This window comes from Monodelphis domestica, chromosome 6, assembly GCF_027887165.1.
Source record: "Monodelphis domestica isolate mMonDom1 chromosome 6, mMonDom1.pri, whole genome shotgun sequence".
Classification (NCBI taxonomy): domain Eukaryota; kingdom Metazoa; phylum Chordata; class Mammalia; order Didelphimorphia; family Didelphidae; genus Monodelphis; species Monodelphis domestica.
The window spans coordinates 304186030-304206746 of NC_077232.1; the positions used below are offsets into that span (position 1 = coordinate 304186030).

The 20717-nt window shown below is 39.9% G+C and overlaps 1 protein-coding gene across 1 annotated transcript in view; it reads right to left on the reverse strand.

Annotated features, from left to right (window-relative positions):
• The window catches only part of LOC103093520 (uncharacterized), a 49363-nt gene extending 28995 nt beyond the window's left edge, over positions 1–20368 (reverse strand). Inside the window, exon 1 of the mRNA XM_007495767.2 lies at positions 20023–20368. Coding sequence (XP_007495829.2) covers positions 20023–20368 — 346 coding nt within the window. The remainder of the gene's footprint in view (positions 1–20022) is intronic.
• Positions 20369–20717: the final 349 nt, after the last annotated feature.

Genomic DNA, 20717 nt, shown 5'->3' on the forward strand with positions numbered 1-20717 from the left:
GCTCACATTTGGGTAGGAACTTTTTCACTCCCTTATAGTGTGGAAATACCTAAATCTCATGTACCTTCAATGCTGAACCCTACTCTACAGTCCCTTCGTTCTTATGATTTTTTTTTAATCTTTTGATGTAGTCTATATTGGTGGGTGCTAAGGAGAGGAAGAGTCCCATGTCTAGACTGCCACCATGCTTACCCGGCTTATTTTTTAGTTTTTAAATTTAATTTTATTGATTAAGAACATTTTTCCATGGTTACATGAATCATGTTCTATCTCTCTCCTCCTCCCACCCCCTCCCATAGCTTAAGCATAATTCCACTGGGTTTTACATGTATCATTGATCAAGACCTATTTCCATATCATTGATATTTGTACTAGGGTGATCATTTAGAGCAAGAACCCTATTTTAATTGACACCCTAGTGATCTCTGTAGTGAGATCTTTGCCACAGACCATGATTAGTTAGTTAAAAAAAAACCCCTTACATTCGGTCTTAGAATTAATACTGAATATTGGTCCCAAGGCAGAAGAATGGTAAGGGCTAGGCAATTGAAGTTAAATGACTTGCTCAGGGTCATATAGTTATGAAGTATCTGAAGTCTGCTTTGAACTCAAATCCTAATTATAGGCCTGGCTCTCTATGTACTGATCCACCTAGATACCCCTACACATGATTAGTCTTTAGGGCTTAATAAGCATGAATAAATAAATAAACGTGAAATGAAGTAAATGGGCATTCCCATTGATGCTTGTTTTTAAAAACCTACCTCCAGCATCAGCCAATTTAAGACCTATATTCAGACCAAGGAAAGTGGCTAAAATATTGGTTTGGGAAATGAGATATTATTTCATCAACGTGATATCCATCAACATGGATAGGTCATTTGTTTAGGGCACGTGAGATGATGATGATGATTGATATGAGAGAAGAAGCAGAACTGCCTGATCTTTTTCATAAAAGGGAAGAGAACAGTATCTGAAGACTATCAACCAGTGAATTTGACTTTGATAACTGGAAAAATTCTAGAATGAATCATTAAAATCGTGGCTGACAAGCCTCTTGAAAGAGCATGAAGAGCCAAGCTGACATCATCAAACGCAGACCGTGCCAGACTAGCCTCCTTTCTTTTTTCTTGGACAAGATTACTAACCTAGTACATGGGAAGACTGCTTTTGATAGAGTTAACCTAGATTTTAGCAGAGCTTTTGATACAATATCTTACATTTTTCTTGTGGAGAGGATGAAGGGATACGGACTCTGTGTTGATATTGTTAGGTGCATCCAGGACCAGGGGAGGGCTTTATTAATGATTTCATGTCAAAGTGGCATCAGGTGTACAGCGGTATATCCCAGAGATCTGTATTTAGTCTTTGCTGTTTGACATTTTTTATCCATTACTTGGACGGAGGCATAGAACATATGCTCATCATATTTAAGGATGACACAAAGCTGGGAGAGATAGCGAACAAAACAGATGAACCAAAATGATTTTGACAGGTCAAAGCACTGGGTTTTACCTCAAAGATGGAATTCAATATAGATAAACATGAAATTTTGTACGTTTATAAAACAAGCAAAAGACAATATGAGTTGGCATGGTTAGGTAGCATTTGTCTTGAAAAACTAATATAAGGGTTGCTAGGTGGCTCAGTGGCTAGAGAGTCAAGCTCAGGGATGGGGAGATATGGGTTCAAATTTGGCCTCAGATACTTCCTAGCTCTGGGACTCTGGCCAAATAAATCACTTAATCCCCGTTGCCTAGCTCCTTCTTTGTTGGGATTAATATAGTTAGTATTGGTTCTAAGATGGAAGGTAGCAGTTTAAAAAAAGAAAAGAAAAGCTAAAATGATCTTGGGCTGCATTAAGAGGGGCAGACCTTCTACAAATAGTCTCACTGTCCTCTACCATCATTGTATATCATTTAGAATGTCATGTTGGGTTCCAGACTTCAGGGTTTAAGAAGGACGTCAGAAAGCTGCAGAATAGAGTGCGGCCACCACAATGGCGGTATTTCTTGAGTTGAAGTGATATGAAATTTAGTTGAAAGACCTCGGTGGGTATTGCCTAGTGATGCCTCAGGAAGAACAGGAGGAGTGTCTGGATTAAACTTGTTCTTTTTGACTCCAGAGAGTAGAACCAAGAGCGAGGGGTGTAGGCTGTAAAGAGGCTGATTATAGCTCAAACTCAGGGAAAAAACCCAAAAAACACCACCTTAACAATTAGAGATGGTGTGGTCGGCAAGGTGGCTCAGAGGGTTGAGAGCCAGGCCTAGAGACTGGTTCAAATCTGCCCTCAGATACTTCCTAGCTATGTGAATCTGGGCAAGTCATTTAATTCCTAACATCTAGTTCTTACCATTTTCCCCCCTGTAGAACCAATATTCTGTATTGATTCTAAGACAGAAGGTAAGTATTAAAAATAACACATCAATGAATGATTATTTCATTTTAGCAATCACTCACAGACTGATATGTGTACTTGAGTCCATCGAGCATTTGAGGGTATGAGTCTCTCATTTTCTGTGATGCACGCACATGCTTTCCCTTCTCCCTTCAATTTGTTAATGAAGATGTGTTCCCCTTACCCATGTAGATTGGTGTGATATACAGGGAGAAATTCAGCTTGCATTTTCAAAGTTGGGTTCTAAAATTTCCAAGAACACAAAATATCTGCCAACTGGAGCTAAGTCTTCGAGAGATAAAATAAACATGGAGCTGCTTGACAAGGAGAATTTTTTCCAAGATTCTGTATTTTATACAAGAATGATTTCAAACACATGTGGTTATAAGCTTATCAGATTTCCAAAAATGAACCTTCTATAAAAATCACACTGGGCCCCTCAGCTGTGTTTTCTTCCATTATTTATAGACAAATTGAAAACAAATGTCCTTAAAAAAATGAACAATGAACTGGAACCATCTGTTAGAAATGCACTTTTCTTCCAGAATTCATCTGTGGTCCAAACCTGTAGTAAACCAAGAGCTGAACTTTTGTAAGAAGCTCTCTTCTAGTTATTGGTGGTTCCAGTGACAGTTCACAGAAAAGTGTGAATGCTCTTCACAGCAATGGCCAACGTTTGCTCTGATCCAAGCTGGGAGAGAACTCAGTAACCAAAGGCCATCTGGTTGATGGCAACGGTTTTCATGTGGAGTGTTCACTAAAACACGGTTTTCGTTTGCAGAGAAAATGCTTTTTTAGCCATCATGTGCTATGTTAGGGTATTTGTAAATATTTTAGACATGTACAAATGTTCCCACTCCAGCCACCGCAAAAAAAAATCCTTGAGACCATAGGAAAAGCTTATCAGAAAGGTAAGAGGGACAGCAAATCTGGAAAATGGCATGCAGAGTTCTGGCTATTTTACCTGGTCTCAAAGCACAGCGGTTTGGCTCAACTACAAGAACACTGGCTTTTATTTGGAAATTTCATGAATGAAATCAACGGGTGGATTTTCAAATTCTTCTTTTGGCTAATTAGGATCCTACCAAATAAAAACTGGCTTTCAGGTCTTCTTTGACACAAAAAGTTATTCCCAAAAGGAATATTAAAAAGAAATAAACAAATAATGAACTAGGATTTACTATCTGCTATGCTATTGAAAAAATAAATACCTTTCAATGAAAAGGTAGCCTGAAAGTCTTCTTCATCAAATTAGATCATATTTATAAAGTGTTTAGCAAACTGTAACACACCATGGAAATTCTGTAGTTATTACCACCAACTGTACTTTTACTACGACTGCTTCAGTTAATATAGAAAACAAATCATTCTTTTTTTTTTTTAAACCCTTACCTTCCGTCTTGGAGTCAATACTGTGTATTGGCTCCAAGGCAGAAGAGTGGTAAGGGCTAGGCAATGGGGGTCAAGTGACTTGTCCAGGGTCACACAGCTGGGAAGTGGCTGAAGCCAGATTTGAACCTAGGACATCCCGTCTCTAGGACTGGTTCTCAATCCACTGTGCTACCCAGCTGCCCCCAAAACAAATCATTCTTATCTTTTTCAGTGGAGTTTAGATAGAAAGTCTTGGGATAAGTTATTACTCTGTTATTATTCTTTTATATTTACTGTTTCATGGTTTTTGGGAAGGTGGATAAAACAGCTGTCTTTTGTTGTTGTTGTTGTTATTAGTTGAGCAAATGTGTTAGGAGGAAGCTCATCCTTTTTAGGGTCCCTGAAAACATTCTCAGTATAGCCCCAATATCAGATAGTACCACAAGACTAATGTGTACTTTAGATTGTTCCCACATGATTTTGATTTCTTCAGCTATAATAATAATAATAAAAGTTAAGCTAGCATTTATATAGTGCTTTAATGTTTGAAAGACATTTTACAAATATTGTGTTACTTGATCATCATAGCTCTGGGAGGAATTATTATTCCCATTTTATAGATCAGGAAACTGAGGCAGACAGAAGTTAAATGATTTATTCAGTCATGCAGCTATTAAGTGTCTGAGACAGCATTCAAACTTGGGTTTCATAACTCTATGTTCAGCACTTTATCCACAGTACCCCTTAGTTTTCTATGATCCTAGATTCATAGATCAATTTCTCTTCTCTTTTTCTCTTGGTCACTGTCCATATATATTATCAATACGCATATATACATACATAAATATATTTGAGAAATTATGCAAGTGATTTTATTTTTTAAAGATTTACAAAGCACTTTTTTCTTCCTTAAATTTTATTAAAAATTTTTTTTTACTTGTCAAATTCATCAAGAAAGGGAGAACATTTCTGGATAAAAATGACAACAGAAATAGACAGAATGAAACTGCCAATCTTGATTACTTTTAGAATATTAAATTTATTACTTGCAAAGATAGCCTGTTTCTTTTGCATTTCCCTCTCAGTTTTCTGCTCTTTTTTGAAGTGACTCAATGACCTATTTTTGTTTCTTTTCTTTTTTGGGCAATATTATGTATAGCTCTTTTTGTTTTCCAAGTTCCTTCCTATTACACATGCACGCATGTGCACACACACACACATGCACACATTTGTCCCTAGGGTATTAAGCACAGAGGAGAGGAAAGAAATGGTTTTCTAAGTTCATGGAGTAAGAGAAAAGCTCAATAAAATGGCAGGCTAATTATTGGGAATACCATCTGGGAGCTTGAGCTGACCTAAAAAAGATTTTTACTATCATAGCTTCCCTAAAGTAGAGGACAATGAATAAATCTGTGCCTTTCTGGACAACACATAACCCAGAAGTGTTTCTTTTTTCCTCTCCATCTGAGACAGTGGACTCAGGGAATTTACTTTCCTAGAGTCTTTCCTCAGCAACAGATTAAAAGAAGTACCTTTCCTTATGGGATAATGGGAACACTGATAAAGGGGAAAGTTGTCCTCTTAGGGATATTTGAAAGGTTGATACTTTGCCACCCACACCAATGTGGACTCTGGAGTGGGAGTGACTATTCTCTCCCTCAGTCAAAAACTTCTTATGCCTTAACCATCCCTATGTGGATAATACCAATGTCTTTGTAGGTATTTGGAAGTTATTTAATTTTTGCAGCTGTAATGATGTTTTACAGTTTTAATCATTTCACTAAACAAATCTACCTAATGCTTCTTTGTTAAAATTCTATTGGCAAAGTTCATGAGAAGAGGGACATTGAAACAAATTCCAGTTTTCATTTGATATCTTAGCTGTTTCATAGGTTTTATTCAGAGCTGAATTATGGTGGTCTATTTTGTAGTTGCAGAAAATGTATATTAAGATTGATATTGCATTGATATTAGTGACTTTAATGATTTCTTTCCATTGCTTGATTTTGTAGGATTTAAATTAATTTCCAATACTCCAAGAATTATATTTTTATGAAGTTTATTAATAATCACTAGAAGTAAAGGAATAAAAATGTAATTATCTAACAAAATAAGAGCATGTTACTAAGCTCTTCTTGCCTGTTTAAAAGGCCTGCTCTACCAAAGCTTCAACAGGAAGAGAAGAGAGTGAGAAGTGGGCTTACACCAAATTTATATCCTCCTTAAGTCAGCACATAATATGAGGAGAGTGGGGTGCTGGGAATTGTAGTTTTTAGGGTAACAGATTCTAATTACACAATCTCCCCTGAGATCCTTTAGGAGACTAGTTTCCCCAATGGATCATTAAACATAGCTATCTTATACTTCTAAAGATCTTCTAACTAACTCTTTCCAAGAGGAAACTATAGTAGTTAGAGATTAGAGGGAAATAGAAGAGAGAGAGAGCAAAACCAATGTTTGCTAGGCTCATTGATAAAAAGTCAATTAGGGGGCAGTTCCCTTTGACATAAGAATTTACATTCAAAATAGAAGTGTTCAATCCCACACAGTTCAACTTCACTACATTCCAAAGTGCATTCTGGATCTTTAGGTGCAGTGTGTAGTTTCTGCAGGCATCTTTGTGGCACCTTCTCCAAGCAGTTTACTTTCTTAATTTGGGGAAGTAGCAAGTTTTTTATACTAAAATTACTCTCAAACAAAAAAAAATTATAAAACTACAATTTTATAACAAATATCTAATCCCTCTTGAGGAGGGTGTTGACAAACACATGGATCATCCAGGGATACATGTCTGAGTTATGAGGTATATGAATCAATTGTCAAAAGAAAATTAAAAAAAAACATAAAAAATATAAATAAATGGGAAAAAGTAACTTCTAGATGAAATATAAAATATCAAAGTTTTATGTGTTAAAATTCTATGTAAGGAAAAATAAACCTATAACAGGTTCTTGAATCAGAGCCAGATTAAAGTGATTTATGTTCCACAAGCCTGTAGGACCATTGCAAAAATATGCACTTACCCAATCAGCAACCAGGATTACAGAAAATTGTCATACTTATGAAAAACAGAAAAGGGACTAGATTTTTGTAGCAGACAGGAAATAGCATTCCCTGGTCTGATTTTACCTTTGCTCTCAGGGACAGGGGAACCAATATTCTAGCCAAACTGAGGGACTCTTCAAAATATGGCAAGGGGAAATTCTGTGTCTGATGTCAAACAGCCACTTCCTCAAACCCCCAAACAAGTCTTCTGTCTTGGAGCAGATTCTCAGCAATCCCACCGGTATTGGTTGGTCTCCTTGACTTTGTGCTCATAGGCATTGTGCAGATTAACATTGTGCTTCCTTGGTACCATATAATGGCTCTTTTGTGTAATAATGAAGTTGATGAAAAGGATTGAAGAGGGATAGGAAGGGTTTGTAATAGGGAATAGAGGCATTGAAGGGACAGAGGGAATATGGCTGCTGGTGAGGTAAAAGGAGAGGGGTACCTCCTTCTGAGAGACTGTCTTTGAAATTTCCTCTCTTCTCTCAACCCACAAGAGATGTATCCCTGGGTAAGGCTAGGTTTAGGACAACAGGACCAGTGTTTTGAATGACTTCTGGGAAATAGGGGAGTTTACTCCTCAAGGCTTGACTGGTAGTTGACCCCCAGAAGTCCCCCTTCTCTGGCAGGCAGACTGTCACTGTTGGCTTTCATTGTTTTATGCTAGGCTAAAGGCTAGCTTAGCCACCAGTTTCTCTTTCTTTATTTTCACTTCAGTATGAATCTGGTTGGTATCTGGTTTAATAATTAGCATAAATCAAGAAAGGGGTAGATAAGTGGGAATAGGAGACCCTTGCTGCTTCTTCAGTTGAGCCAAGATGGCTAGGCTTTGGCTTTCTTTGCCTTCTACCTAGCTAGTCACTATCTCTATCTTATTAAACAAAAGGCAAGTGTCCTTCTTGGGAAGGTCAAGGGATGGAAAGGGTCTTCAGGGTGACTCCTTGAAGTTAAGGGATCAACCCCTTTCAACAGCTTACTCTTGTCTTGTTCTTCCTCTAATAGAAGCTCTCACACATACAAGAACCTTCTTCTTATCCAGGGGAAGGGAATGGAGGCAAGGTATTCCATGGGTTGAGTTATAGAGCTCCTGGTCTATGCTCTACCCTCAGCTGAGTTCAGAGGGCAAAGACCCTTCAGTTAGCAGTTTTTCCCACAATCCTCTTCTCTCACTCCAATCCCCCTTCCAATCACATTCTAACCGCTGTCTGTTCCACCTCAGTGAGCAGAAATGCAAAAGCTCATTTGACAGATGAGGAAACTGAGGCAAATAGGGTTTAGTAACTTGCCCAATACCACAGTTACTAAGTATCTGAGCTCAAATTTCAACTCAGGTATTCCTGACTTCAGATTTGGTGCTCTAGCCACTATACCACCTAGTTGGTCCCTATTTTATGTACTTGCAGTCTATGAATAAGCCATGAATATGGAACTGAATTAATGGTTTTGTACAGCTAGTTGGTGCAGTAGTGGATAGAATGCTGGATCTGTAGTTGAGAAGACCTTATTTCAAATCCAGTTTCACAGATACTTACTAGCTGTGTGGCCTGGACAGGTCCTTTAACCTCTCTGTCCCTCAGCTTCTTCATCTGTAAAATGGGATATTAACTGCAGTGATTTCCCATAGTTGTTATGAGGATCAGGTGAGATAATATGTGTAAAGCTTTTTGCAAACCTTAAAGAGTTCTATAAATGCTAACAAGTATTATTAACCAACGAATGTAGTGCTCGGTTTAGAATACTTTGAGGTGGTTTGTTCAATAGTATCAAACTGATAATATCTTTCTCTCTATGCCAATGGGATTCCCCAAACCCCCACTCTTTGTCCTTTATTTTTATTGATATGAATGCTTTTTATCAAAAGTTTGCCACAGATACTTGGGAAAGAAGGAGAGAACCAGAGTTAGACACCGCCATGGAGAACATACAAAGCAGAAAAAGGATTTCCAATAGATGCTTAGGTCCTCTAGCTATTTCTGGCTGTGGATGACATTTTACTGATTTCATCAAACATGAATATTGAAGGACCTATGGAATGAGATCCATCATTTTAAAAACTCCTTACATTTTGTCTAGAATCAATACTGTGTATTTTTTCCAAGGCAGAAGAGTGGTAAGGACTAGGCAATGGGGGTTAAGTGACTTGCCCAGGGTCACAGGATTAGGAAGTGTCTGAGGCCAGATTTGAACCCAAGACTTCTTGTCTCTCAGCCTGGAGAGATCCACAATTAAAAAAAAAAGTTAATTCAATTATTTGTTGTTACCTTTTAAGTTTTGAGTTCTCTTCTTCCCTCCTTATCCTACACCACTACGCTCATATAGATTTAGTAAAACTATATCATGTATACTTCTGTTTATCAATTCTTTCTCTGGAGGTGGATAGTTTCTTCCTTGGTAGATCCTTTGTACTTGACTTAAATATTCATAATGCTCAGAACGGCTTGGCTGTTGACAGTTATTCTTTGAACAATATATATTTCCACATACAACAGTCTCTTGGCTCTGCTCATTTCACTCTTCATTTTTTCATGCAAGCCTTTCCATGTTTTCTAAAATCGACGTGCCCCTCATTTCTTTATGGCACGTTAGTATTCCTCACATTTATATACCACAACTTGGTCAGCCATTTCCGAGTTGATGGGCATCCCCATCCTCTCAGTTTCTGGTTTGTTGGTACCACAAAGATTGCTTCTAAAAAGTTTTAGAACATGTAGATGCTTTTACTTTTTCCCCGATCTCCTTGGGAAGCAGACCTAGAGATCTTTAAAGAATTCAAAGATTTCTCTCTGATTATCTGCATCAGAAAAACCAAGTGGATGAACAATGCCCAATGTCTAGGTTCCTGTGCAATGATATACCTAATCTGAGAAAAGATAGTCCATAAGTAAGTATATCTTGGACCAGTGGGGATTCCTACCCCGCACTGTTCAATTGACCTGGATCCAAAGCTGAAGACGATGAGGAGAGCAAGCTGTTTTGACTTTTTGATATTGAGTAGTTTTGGTGACCCCAAACTTCTCCCTAAGACAAAGGGCTATCAGCATTCTTCTTGTGATTCTATGTGGCCACGGCTCAAAGAAAACCAATCTATGATGAATCAAAGTTCTGGGTCACCCAAAGGGCAACTGAGAGCTCTATAGTGGGTAGAGACATATTACTCTGCGGCTCAAATGAGTTTATGATTTAATTAGCATGGAGATGCCTCCTAATGGTGCTAAGCTTGACCTACCTATGTCTGTTTCTCCTCTTTATCTTTCTGCTTAATGCCATCCCACATGTTCATCATAAAAGAGGCACAATGAAGAATTTAGATCACTTGACCCAGATGAAGTCTATTTCCATATTCTGAAAGAATTGGCAGATATTATTGGTGAGTGTCTGGCAGGGATATTTGAAGGATAGTAAAAAAAAATGAGAGGCATTTCCAAAATGTGCTAATTAGAAAATGGAAAAGAGAAAAGTCTGTAACGTAGTCTCTGGTGAGCATGACTTAGATTCATGGGAAATTAAATTAAGTTAATGCATAATTAAACACGAACATCTAGAAAAGAAAGAAGAGATTACAAAATTAGTATGATTTCAGTACAACAGGACATGACAGACTTACTTTATTCTCTCTCTCTTTTTTTTGAGGATTGCTAAAATAGTGGAACAGGAGAATGCTGTAGCTGTAGTTTACCTTGATTTTAGCAAAGCCATTGATAAAATATCTCATGCTATTCTCTAGATTTGCTGTTCTTCAGCCATGCTTGACACTTTGTGACCCCATTTAGGGTTTTCTTGGTAAAGATACTGGAATGGTTACCATTTTCTTCAGCAGTTTATTTTATAAATGAGGAACCAAGGCAAACAAGGTAAAGTGACTTGCCCAGGGTCACACAGCCAGGAAGCAAGTGTCTGAGGGCAGATTTGCACTTTTCTGACTTTATGCCAGGCACTCTATCCACCATGCCACCTAGCCAAGATAGAGATGTATAAACTGGATGATTACACAACTAGGTAGTCTCAGGATGGCTGGACTCAAAGTGATAATAATAGTTCCATGTCAAAATGGCAAGAGTTCTACAGTGGAGCACCACAGGGATCTGGGCTTAGTTGGTCCTGTGCTATTTAATAGCTTTTTCAGTCACTTGATTGAAGACATAGATGGTATACTCAAAATCTGCAGTTGATACAAATCTAGGAGAGAAGAATAGGACTCTTGCTTGGAAAAAATAGGAAAAAACTAACTTGTCATTGATGACACTTGAGATTTAAAAGGGTCTGAACTGGGGCAGCTAGGAAGCACAATGGATAGAGCTCTAGGGCTGGAGTCAGGAGGAGCTGGGTTCAAATCTGGACTCAGACATTTCTTAGATATGTGATCTGGGGACAAATCATTTAACTCCAATTGCCTAGTTCTTATCATTCTTCTATTAAGGTAAAGGTAAAAAAAAAAAGAAGATCAGAACCAATTTTGACAAAGTTGAGAGACTCAGGCTTGCCAGCCTGGTCTCTGAGAGATTCAGGGTTTTGTGACCCTTGGTCTATCATAGCAGAGCCAATGTCCAGACCCAGGGGGTCACAGGAGCTGTGTGAGATCTTGTGATGTTGTTCTTATTCTTCTCAGGTTCTGCCACAATTCTTGGTGTCTGGGGGGGGGGGAGGGCGGAAATGATGATTGGGTTCAATGAGGGATTTGAGTAGTTCAGGAGAGAAATCTCTGAACCAACTGCCACATTGGCTTTCTCAAGATAGAGAGAGAGATCAACTGTCTCCCACCTGGAATCTCTCTTCCCTCAAGATTCCAAGCCTCCTCCACCATCCCCTGCTGTGGATGCAAACCTTTGCATGGCTGCCAGGTTCTGCCCTTCAAAGTCTCTGGATCATTCCTCTATCACATTGGGAGAAAGTATCCCCTGGGTTTTGGTTTCCTGGGGCCAATTACCAGTTGTTCTACCTCAATCATGGCTCAGGTTTGGGGAAATTTATTATTATCTCCCTTATCTTCTCTATCTTTTTCTTTCTTTTCATTTTTCATTTTTCCTCTCCATTATTTCTTTTTTTCCTCAATAAGGTTTCTAATATGCAAAAATTATGTTTTCTCATATAATCTTGCCTCTCCTAATATAAAGAAGCATGCAATAGTTTGGAGAGGATATACACGCAGATGAAAATGTTAAGAAAAAAACACATTAGAAGGGAGAATTTTCTAAAATCATGTACCCATAGTGACCCTGCAGGACATTGTGGGGTATTGGAAAAGCATTATACTTGTAGTCAGAAGACCCGGGTGTAAATGTCTAGCATTGCTTACTAGCTTTATAACCTGGGATAATTTAATTCATGGAGATTTCATTTTCTTATAAAATGGAAATAATATCCTGATAGTATCTACCTTGCAAAGTTGTTCCAAGAACAGTATAAAACTCTTGATATTTTCATTCAATAGTGAACTGAAGGTGTCTCTGAGGGACACAGTTCAAATCTGGTCTCAGACACTCTTTGGGTGTGTGACCCTGGTCAAGTCACTTAACTCGTTTGCTTCGAATTCCTTATCTGTCAAGTGATCTGGAGAAGGAGATGGCAAAATGCTGCATTATCTTCATCAATAAAATCTCAAATGCAGTCACTATGGAAATGACTGAACAATAACAAAGTGAATTGAGACAGAAGGTGGCAAAAAAAGTATGTTCTGAATAGAACAGAAACCTACTGCAGTATGAGTAGAATGACTTTTGTAACAGTATAATGTAATCTCAAAGGCAGAGAATATTTCATTTTTGTCTTTTTGTGTTCAGTGCCTAGCACTGTACCTTAATGGCTGTTTGCTGGCTTGAATTGGATGGAGCTAGTTTTCCAAGAATCAGCTGTGGGGAATTGAAAAGAACAGCAGCTTTAGAGAAAGGGGACCATTCTTTGAATTCCAGTTTTTTCCCTGTTTATCATGTGTGTCTTTGTGGATGTCCTTTATTTCAGGGTCTCAGTCCTTCACTTATAAAATGAAAAGGCGGGTCAAGATGACTGGTAAAATTTCTTTTAGTCAGAGTGGTGCTGGAGGCAGCTCCAGCCTGCGTCAGGAGAACTAACTGAAATTTTTGGTGAGAGCCTGGACACCTGGGAAATCAGCAAAACCAAGTCATAAACCAAGGTTTGATCTAGTATTGAGTGTCTAGACATTAAAAAGTGATGGATAAAATGCTGATCATGCAGCTTAAACTTAAAAGTAAGTAGAATATGCATTTTGTTTTTAGGAAAGATGGTTGTTAAACATTCACCAGCTCACCCCTTTTTCCATCCATGATTGCAGGTGCAGAGTTGATACAAGACAACAGTTGCTCCTCAGCCCTACCCAGCCTCCCCTCCTTGGGGCTTGGTACCACATGTTTTTGGCTGATGATGTATGTTTCGTCCAACACTTGCAGCCCACTTGTGCATTTTATGGGACCTGATAATTTATTTTTATTGGGCTGTTATTCTCATGTAATCCATGTTCACTCTTAATTCCTTTCACCATTGCCTTCATTTCTGCTATTTGAAATCTGACATTCTAAAGGAGATTGATCAGTTGTTTATGGGGAAAACAGGCAGAGGAATTTTAGTACTTTCTTTAGCCTCTCAGTCTGAGAGAACTGTCAAAAGAGTAACAATGACATACCGGTAACATGTGTTCTTTCTGAGGATGCTCTCAATGTTTTTGAGAATGGAAAGGTCAGGTGTCGCCAATAAAGGTTAAGTTACAGCACATTCTTCTAGAAAGAGGAAAGGAATTGATGGGATCTAAGCTGCAGATGTCCTGGGTTTTGGCTCAGATTCTGGGACTCAAGCCATTTAAGCAAATGGAGTTTCCATGGTTTTGAATGAATGGTTTTGCAGGCACTGTAAGGGTTTGCTGAGAAGATGCCCAAATAGTTGCCATGACCATTGGCCTCCTTCATCATTTGATCTTTTCAGTCACCACCACCATCAACACTATATGCAGGATCAGTGGAGCAGCTAGGTAGTGAGGTGGATAGAGTTCCAGGCCTGGAGTCAAGAATGTTCTCTTATTCAGTTATTTTTCACTTGTGACTGATTGTTTATGACCCCATTTGGGATTTTCTTGACAAAGAGACTTTAGTGGTTTGCCATCTCTTTCTCCAGCTCATTTGACAGATGAAGAACTGAGGCAAAAGGGCTTAAGTGACTTCTCCAGGGCAACACAGATTACAAGTATCTGGGGCCAGAGTTGAACTAATGTAGATGAGTCTTCCTGACTTCAGTCCTGCCATTCTGTCCTGCACCACCTTGCTGCGCCCCCAACATACCAGATACTCTGTTAGGTACTAGAAAGAGAAAGGCCAAAGCACACGTCTCTGCACTTCAAGAGTTTGCAGTTCAGAGAGGGAAATACTATGTACACATGAAAGTGGAAGGGAGTTGGCTTTCCACATACCTGATCACTTGAAGGAGGTAGGATAAAAGGGAGTTCAGCTAGTTGGAAAAATCCCTCCACCCCAGATGATCCAGTTATAGAGTGTAAATGAATCTCTGAAAGGAATCAGAAAGGAAACAGTTCCACAAGAGAGGCTCAATGGAGAACATGGATCCTGATGAGAAGACAAATGGAGTTGGAGAAAGTGGAGGAGCCTGAAGGAGCTGGGAGAGCAGGCAATGGCAGCCCGCGGAAAGAAAGGGCTCGTTTGGAGAAACTGTCTCTGGGAGTGAAGACACTTGTGCAGATCAGGCACAGGGAGAGTGAGATTATAGACTTTTTCTGAAAACAATGCTCTGGCCAATGGACTCCAAGGCAGTAATCCTATATCTCCGTTCTCCCCTTGGCATCCATTGTGGAAGCCTGAAACTTTTCCTTCTAAGAAAGTCTGATTCTTGCTCCACTTCCTACATTAAAAAAAAACAAACCAATTACCCTTGCCTCTACGAATGGTGTTAACCACAGGCCTTTGCTAGTCTGTGTGTACTTATTGGAAATTTATTTGAAAGGAGGCAGTTGGGTGTGCACATGTGGGTAATATCCCCAGAGAAGAGATATCTAACACTGAGATATTTTGCCAGATCCCTATTTCTGGCTAGGGGCCTAGAGCTAACAAAATATAGAAAGAATTACAAATCCTTTGATAAAGCTTCTTAAAGCAGAGAAAGAACATTTTTACTGAAAATATTATCTAGGCAATGAATCAACAGGAAGGTGAAGAAGGGGCAAATCAGAATCGTTGAATAACTCTTTGGTTACACAAATGACCCTTCCACTGTTACTGAAATAAAAAATATATATATACAAGAAAAAAGTAAATATGAGGTAATTTCAGTGTGGTAGACATTAGTAGCTAAGGGGATCAGGGAAGGTTGAGCTTTGAAGGCTAGAAATTCTAAGAGATGAAGTAAGGAAGGAATGCATTTCAGGAATGGAGAAAAGTCTGAGTAAAGGCATAAAGAGGAGACTGTTGTGTATAAGGGCTGTTGTATATAAGGAATAGCAATAAGGCCAAATTTCTGGAATGTTGAGTACATGAGGGGGAGTGATGGGTTATAAGCCTAGAAAGGTCAGTTAGTTGAACTGTGAAGACCTTTAAATGCCAAACAGATGAATTTTGAATTTTATTCTAAAAGCAATACAGAACAAATGGAGATTTTTTGAGCAGGCCATTGACTGGTATTATTGGAATATCACTTTGTCAACTGTGTGGATTCAAGAAAGGAGAGTACTTGAGGGATAGTGATCAATTAGGAGGTTATCTCAATAGTTCAAGGGTGAGGACATGAAATTTTAAGTGTGGTTGTGATAGTAATAGAAGAGGATGGACATTTGAGATACCCAGGAAGGGAAATAGACCACTGATTGGATATGAGAGTGGAGTGGGAGACTTCTTGTTGTCAACTAGATTGGAAGGGATTGGGCACACTCTTGACAAAAATGGGGAATCGAGAAGGTAGAGTGGAGTTTTGGGTAAAAGATAATGAATTATCTTTGATGTCCTTATAAGATACACAGGTGGAGATTTGTAATATGGAGAATATGTTGATTTATAAGTCATCTTATGAACTTATGAACTCACCAAAAGAGAAAAGATGAGAGACTGGGACAGTCCTTGGGACATTCTTCACATCAGAATTGTACATGATTCTCCTATACAGTAGGCAAAGAAGGAAGAGAATCTTTACAGAGTCATGACAAGAAAAAGTGAGGAGGAGTGTCCAGAAGGAGCATGTATTCAATAGTGTTGATTGTTTTGGAAAGGCTGGGAAGATGAGGAAGTTATGCTCAATAAAGTAAAAATTGGTGATCTTGAAGAAGAGGAAGAGAAGAAGTATTTATTATGGGCCTATTAGGAGCTAGGCACTTGAACTGAGCACTTTACACATAATATCTCATTTGAAGAGACAACTTCGAGCAAATGGTGGGGATGGAAGCCAAGTTTCAAGAGTTAAGATGAAAATGTAGAAACAAAGATTATTGATAGCTTTTTCTAAATGTTTGGCTGAAAAATGGAAGAGACATATAAGACGATAATTTGAAGGGAGAGCAAGGTCAGGTGAAGGTTTTTAGGCGTGGGGAAGATCTGGGCATGCTTTTAGGCAGAAACAGAGGACAGAGAGGGGGCATGCTCCTAGAGAAGAGTGGATGGGATGAAAGATGCAAACTGTCACTGATAAGAAGGGTCTGTAAGATTTTAAATTAGGTTTGACTCAATATGAGAGTTATAAAAGTGAGATTGTGGTCGCCATTTATAAAATATTAGCCCTTAAGTCAAAAATGACTATTAGCAGCTTTTATTTACGATAAGTGGGAAAGGTAGGAAGGAGACAGAGCCTTGTCTAGTCTACCAGCCAAAGTGCTGATCTGGTGAAGTCTGGCTCAGCCCTCTGCAAGGACTCCCTCAGGTCCTGATCTCTACATGGAAGTCCCTGTGGCATCTTCAGCCAGAAATCCACCCATGCAAGCCTCTTCCTTCAGCCTGAGTCACTCACCCAGCAAGCCTCTCCAGCTTAGAGAGCTCCAGGCAATGACAAGTCTAGGACAAAGTGACTGTTTCCAAGAGTCTTCCTCCAGTCCAGGTCACCAATGCAGAATGAATCTAAGAAGAATCTCCCTTCAGCTCATCGAGGCAGAGGGTGTCAATGAATGCTCAGGCTGGCCTTTTTAAAGTAGTTTTCTTGATGTCACTTCCTGTTGTGCCCCCACTTCCTGGGAACTAATCACAGTGTGACTCATCAACTCTCTTACTTAATGGTTAGCTAGGTGCTAAATAGGGGTGCTTTAAGTTCTTAATTTGATTAACTTAAAGGTTGCTGATGGATTTCATTAAAAATAAACTAAGAGAGTCTAATTCTCTCTCCACAGGTCACCTCATCCTCAGAGACTGGAGCAAAGAGGAGATCATGGGGAATGATGCTGAAGTGATTTGAAGTATGAAACTGAGGACAAGATGGAGTCAAAGTGGATAGCCTCAATAAGTGCCTGCTACATTCTAAGTAATGTACTTAGCCCTGGGAGCACACATGCAAATGCAGAAAAGTGCCTGTCCTCGAGGAGTTGGATATTACTCCAATGAGCTATGAGTTTCTTCTTCCTGCCCTTTAATCCCTATGTTTCCGCACTGCTATCAATAAACTAAGTCCAAAAAAATACTTTTTCCTTTCTTCTCCTTCCTATCATCCTCTACTGTCTCATTCCATTGTGCATTCTAGAACAGTGCTTCAGTTCCTCCATATAAGCAACCTCTCTTTCCTTCTAGAACTCCATGAGTTCTACTCATGGAGTAGAACTTGATCAGTCTTCTAGGTCTACTCATCACCCTTCCTAGTGCTGACCTGCCCTTCTCTCTTGACTCATAGGCCTCAAAGTAGCAGGTAGTTCATTAAAGGCCCTGTCTATCCTGGCATTACTTGAGAACCTCCCCTTCTTGGAAGATCATTCTCTCCAGCCATATCACTGTTGTGGTTGTCATCTACCAATTTCTGGGTCACTCACCCTTTTTCTCAGGGAATTCAGTGCCTGGCTTACCACCTTTTTCTCCATTCTAATCCTTGGTGCCTATTCATGGTAGTTCTACTTCTCACACCACAACACCTCCATCTTGATCCTTTGTTAGCACTCATGATGGTGACTACATTTTAGACCTTATTGGCCCCCACAATGGGCTATGATCTTAAATGTACAGGGAAGCATGGAATGCTGGGAAGACAGCCAGATTTGGAGCCAACTCTGCTGTATATTATGCCATGACTTTGAATAATTAATTTCTTCTCTCTGAGCCTTAGTTTCTTCATCAGTAAATGTGGTCTTGGACTATATGATTTCTAGTTCCCTTCTGGTTCTATATCTATGATTACAAATTCTAAAATTCCCCTTTCTATTGATAATCTTCTGATATAATCTCTCCATCTGCCACACTTTAATTTTCCACAGTCTTCATTTTTCTCTCTCTTGTTCTCATGGCCCACAACCCCTTCATTGTCTGACTTTCCTCCTCTCTTGGAAACAGATATACTTCATCCACTTGGTCTTTCCCTCATAGATAGTCAGAGCAGACTCTTTTTCATGGATACTCATCTTTTCCAGGAAGCTTACTCTTTAGGCTTGATGTAGCTATAATAATGACATCTGCAAGCAAGAACATCCAGAATACAGATTCATCATTGAATGATACCTCCCATTTTTAAAAGACAGAAAGTTTGCAAAACTCTTTATGCGCAACAGTCCTGAGATGTATGAAATGAATAAAATTATCTGTACTTTATAGATGATGAAATCAGGACTAGAGAATTGAAGGACTTCACCTAAGACCACATGTCCCATAAATCTTAGAGCCGGGCATTGAAACTTGATCTCTTGATATCAAGTCCAGTTAATTCTTCACTGAGACCTGCTCCCTGACTCTGCATTTGAATGTGGCAGGGTTTGCACTATTTATCTAGATACATTCACTTCATGAAAACTATGACTGTGTGTATAAAGTAGCCCCACTTTGCAAAGGCAAGAAAAGAAATCATTTTCTCTCCTTATTCCATTAAGTGGGACAAATCTTAATGGAAAGAGCCCTAGATTAGGTTCAAAAGACCTGAGTTCATATCCTAGCTCTACCACTCACTACCTTTGTTCCCCTGGATAAGGCAGTTTTAGTGCCTCAGTTTCCCCATTTATTAAAGGAGGGGTCCCTCCTCTAGCTCTAAATGACCTTCTGTTTGACCTTAGGCAAGTCTACCTCTCTCGGTTTCCCTTTTCATCATCTCTAAAAGAAGAGGATAGATTAGTCAATCTCTAAGGTTCCTCACAACTCTAAAACTATGATCTCGTGAAATAAGAGAGGGAATTATAGGATATAGAGCTAGAAGGGAGCTTTGAAGTCATCTGATCCAATTCCCACATTTTGTAGATGAGCAAACTGGGGCCCATTGAGCTAAAAAAAATGCTCTAGTATCCCACTTATGTTCTGTAGGGTTAGGATCCATTTGACAAAATCCTATCAATTTGAGGATCATATGTTAAATGCTCAAATTGAAGGAATGCATTGGTTTTTCTCAAATCACAGCAGCCAGAGCATCCTTGGCTGTATTCTCACTTGAGGCAGTGGGGTAGAGTGAAAAGCAGGCTAGATGTGGAATCAGAGTTGGTGGGTCCATCCGGCCTTTCTAACTCTATGTGTGACATTTGGCAGGCCTCTTTGCCTCAGTTGGCTCATCTGTAAAACAAAAGGATCTGATGCCACCTCTAAGATTCTCTCTAGCTCTCAAGCTCAGTGTGCTATTTGCAATCAATGGCGATCCACGTTTTATGCCACTACAAGGGGATGAGATGACGAAGCCGCGTCTCAGAGTGTGGCTTAACAGTGTATATTTTTAATAATCCATCAAGGCTCTATCAAAGCTCTTTTGGTATACGAGCTCATTGGAACCCCACAACAAGTGTCTGGGTAGCACCTATTTCTGGCCCCATTAAGTGAATCCCCGAGACATTAGGGTTAAGCAGCCCTGGAGAGAGAAGAATTTCATTTTGGTTGGGATAGCTAAACATGTCGTTCCCCTCACCCCCAACCTAACTTAGTTCCTTGAAGAATTCAATGGAATGAAAGAAATTAGAGCCAGGCCAGACTTCTTAGGCCATTTAATCCATCTCTCCCCCAGTGCAAAGCTGTTCTGAGGGACAATTCATAATGCTTTCCCCAGTCCTGTTGGAAACAATGCAGCTTTCAGCAGGCTCCCAGGGTCAGAGTCGGAGTTCTATTTACGCTGGGAGCAGGTGTGACCCAGGGAGCGATGAGGAAGGGTTCCCACACTGGGCACTCTTCGGCCTGCAGCCCCGACCCGGAGGCAGGCTCCCTGAAGAGCCAAGAGGCAGCCAAGCCTTCCCATCCATTGGTCTTTGGCCCGAACGCCCCCCGCTTCCAAGGGCGGGACACCTAAAAGGGTTGTGGGTAATGTCGGCCGGCCTTGGAGAACTGGATGGAGAGTCTGATCCCTGGCTGGCTCGCCAAGGCTTCTGACAGTCTGTGAAACTGTATCAGACATTCCTGAAAGAGAGAGCCACTTGTTCCGCTTACATAACTCATTTTCGTATGGCAAGCCCCAAGCCATTCTTCCGGCCCTGGGTCCTGTTGGATGGCGCCCAACTGAAACTCCTTTCATTTCCCCATCCAGAAACCTGCCTGCCAGTTGAAATTCCAGCTGGTAGGATCTCCTCCCCTCCCTTGACTCCCTCCCTTCCACCCTCTCTCTTCCGCCTGGCCTCCCCTGTGCCCAGAGGTCATCCAGAGAAGCTGTCTTCCCTTCATAGCTTCACTATGAAAAGACTCCTCTCCAGAGCTCACACATTCTTTGAAGCAACTCTGCAGTGTTTAGGACCCTGGACTCAGAGCCAGGAAGCTCCAGGTTCAAATCATGCCTCAGACCCTTACCAGCTGTATGTCTTCAGGCAGGTCACTTA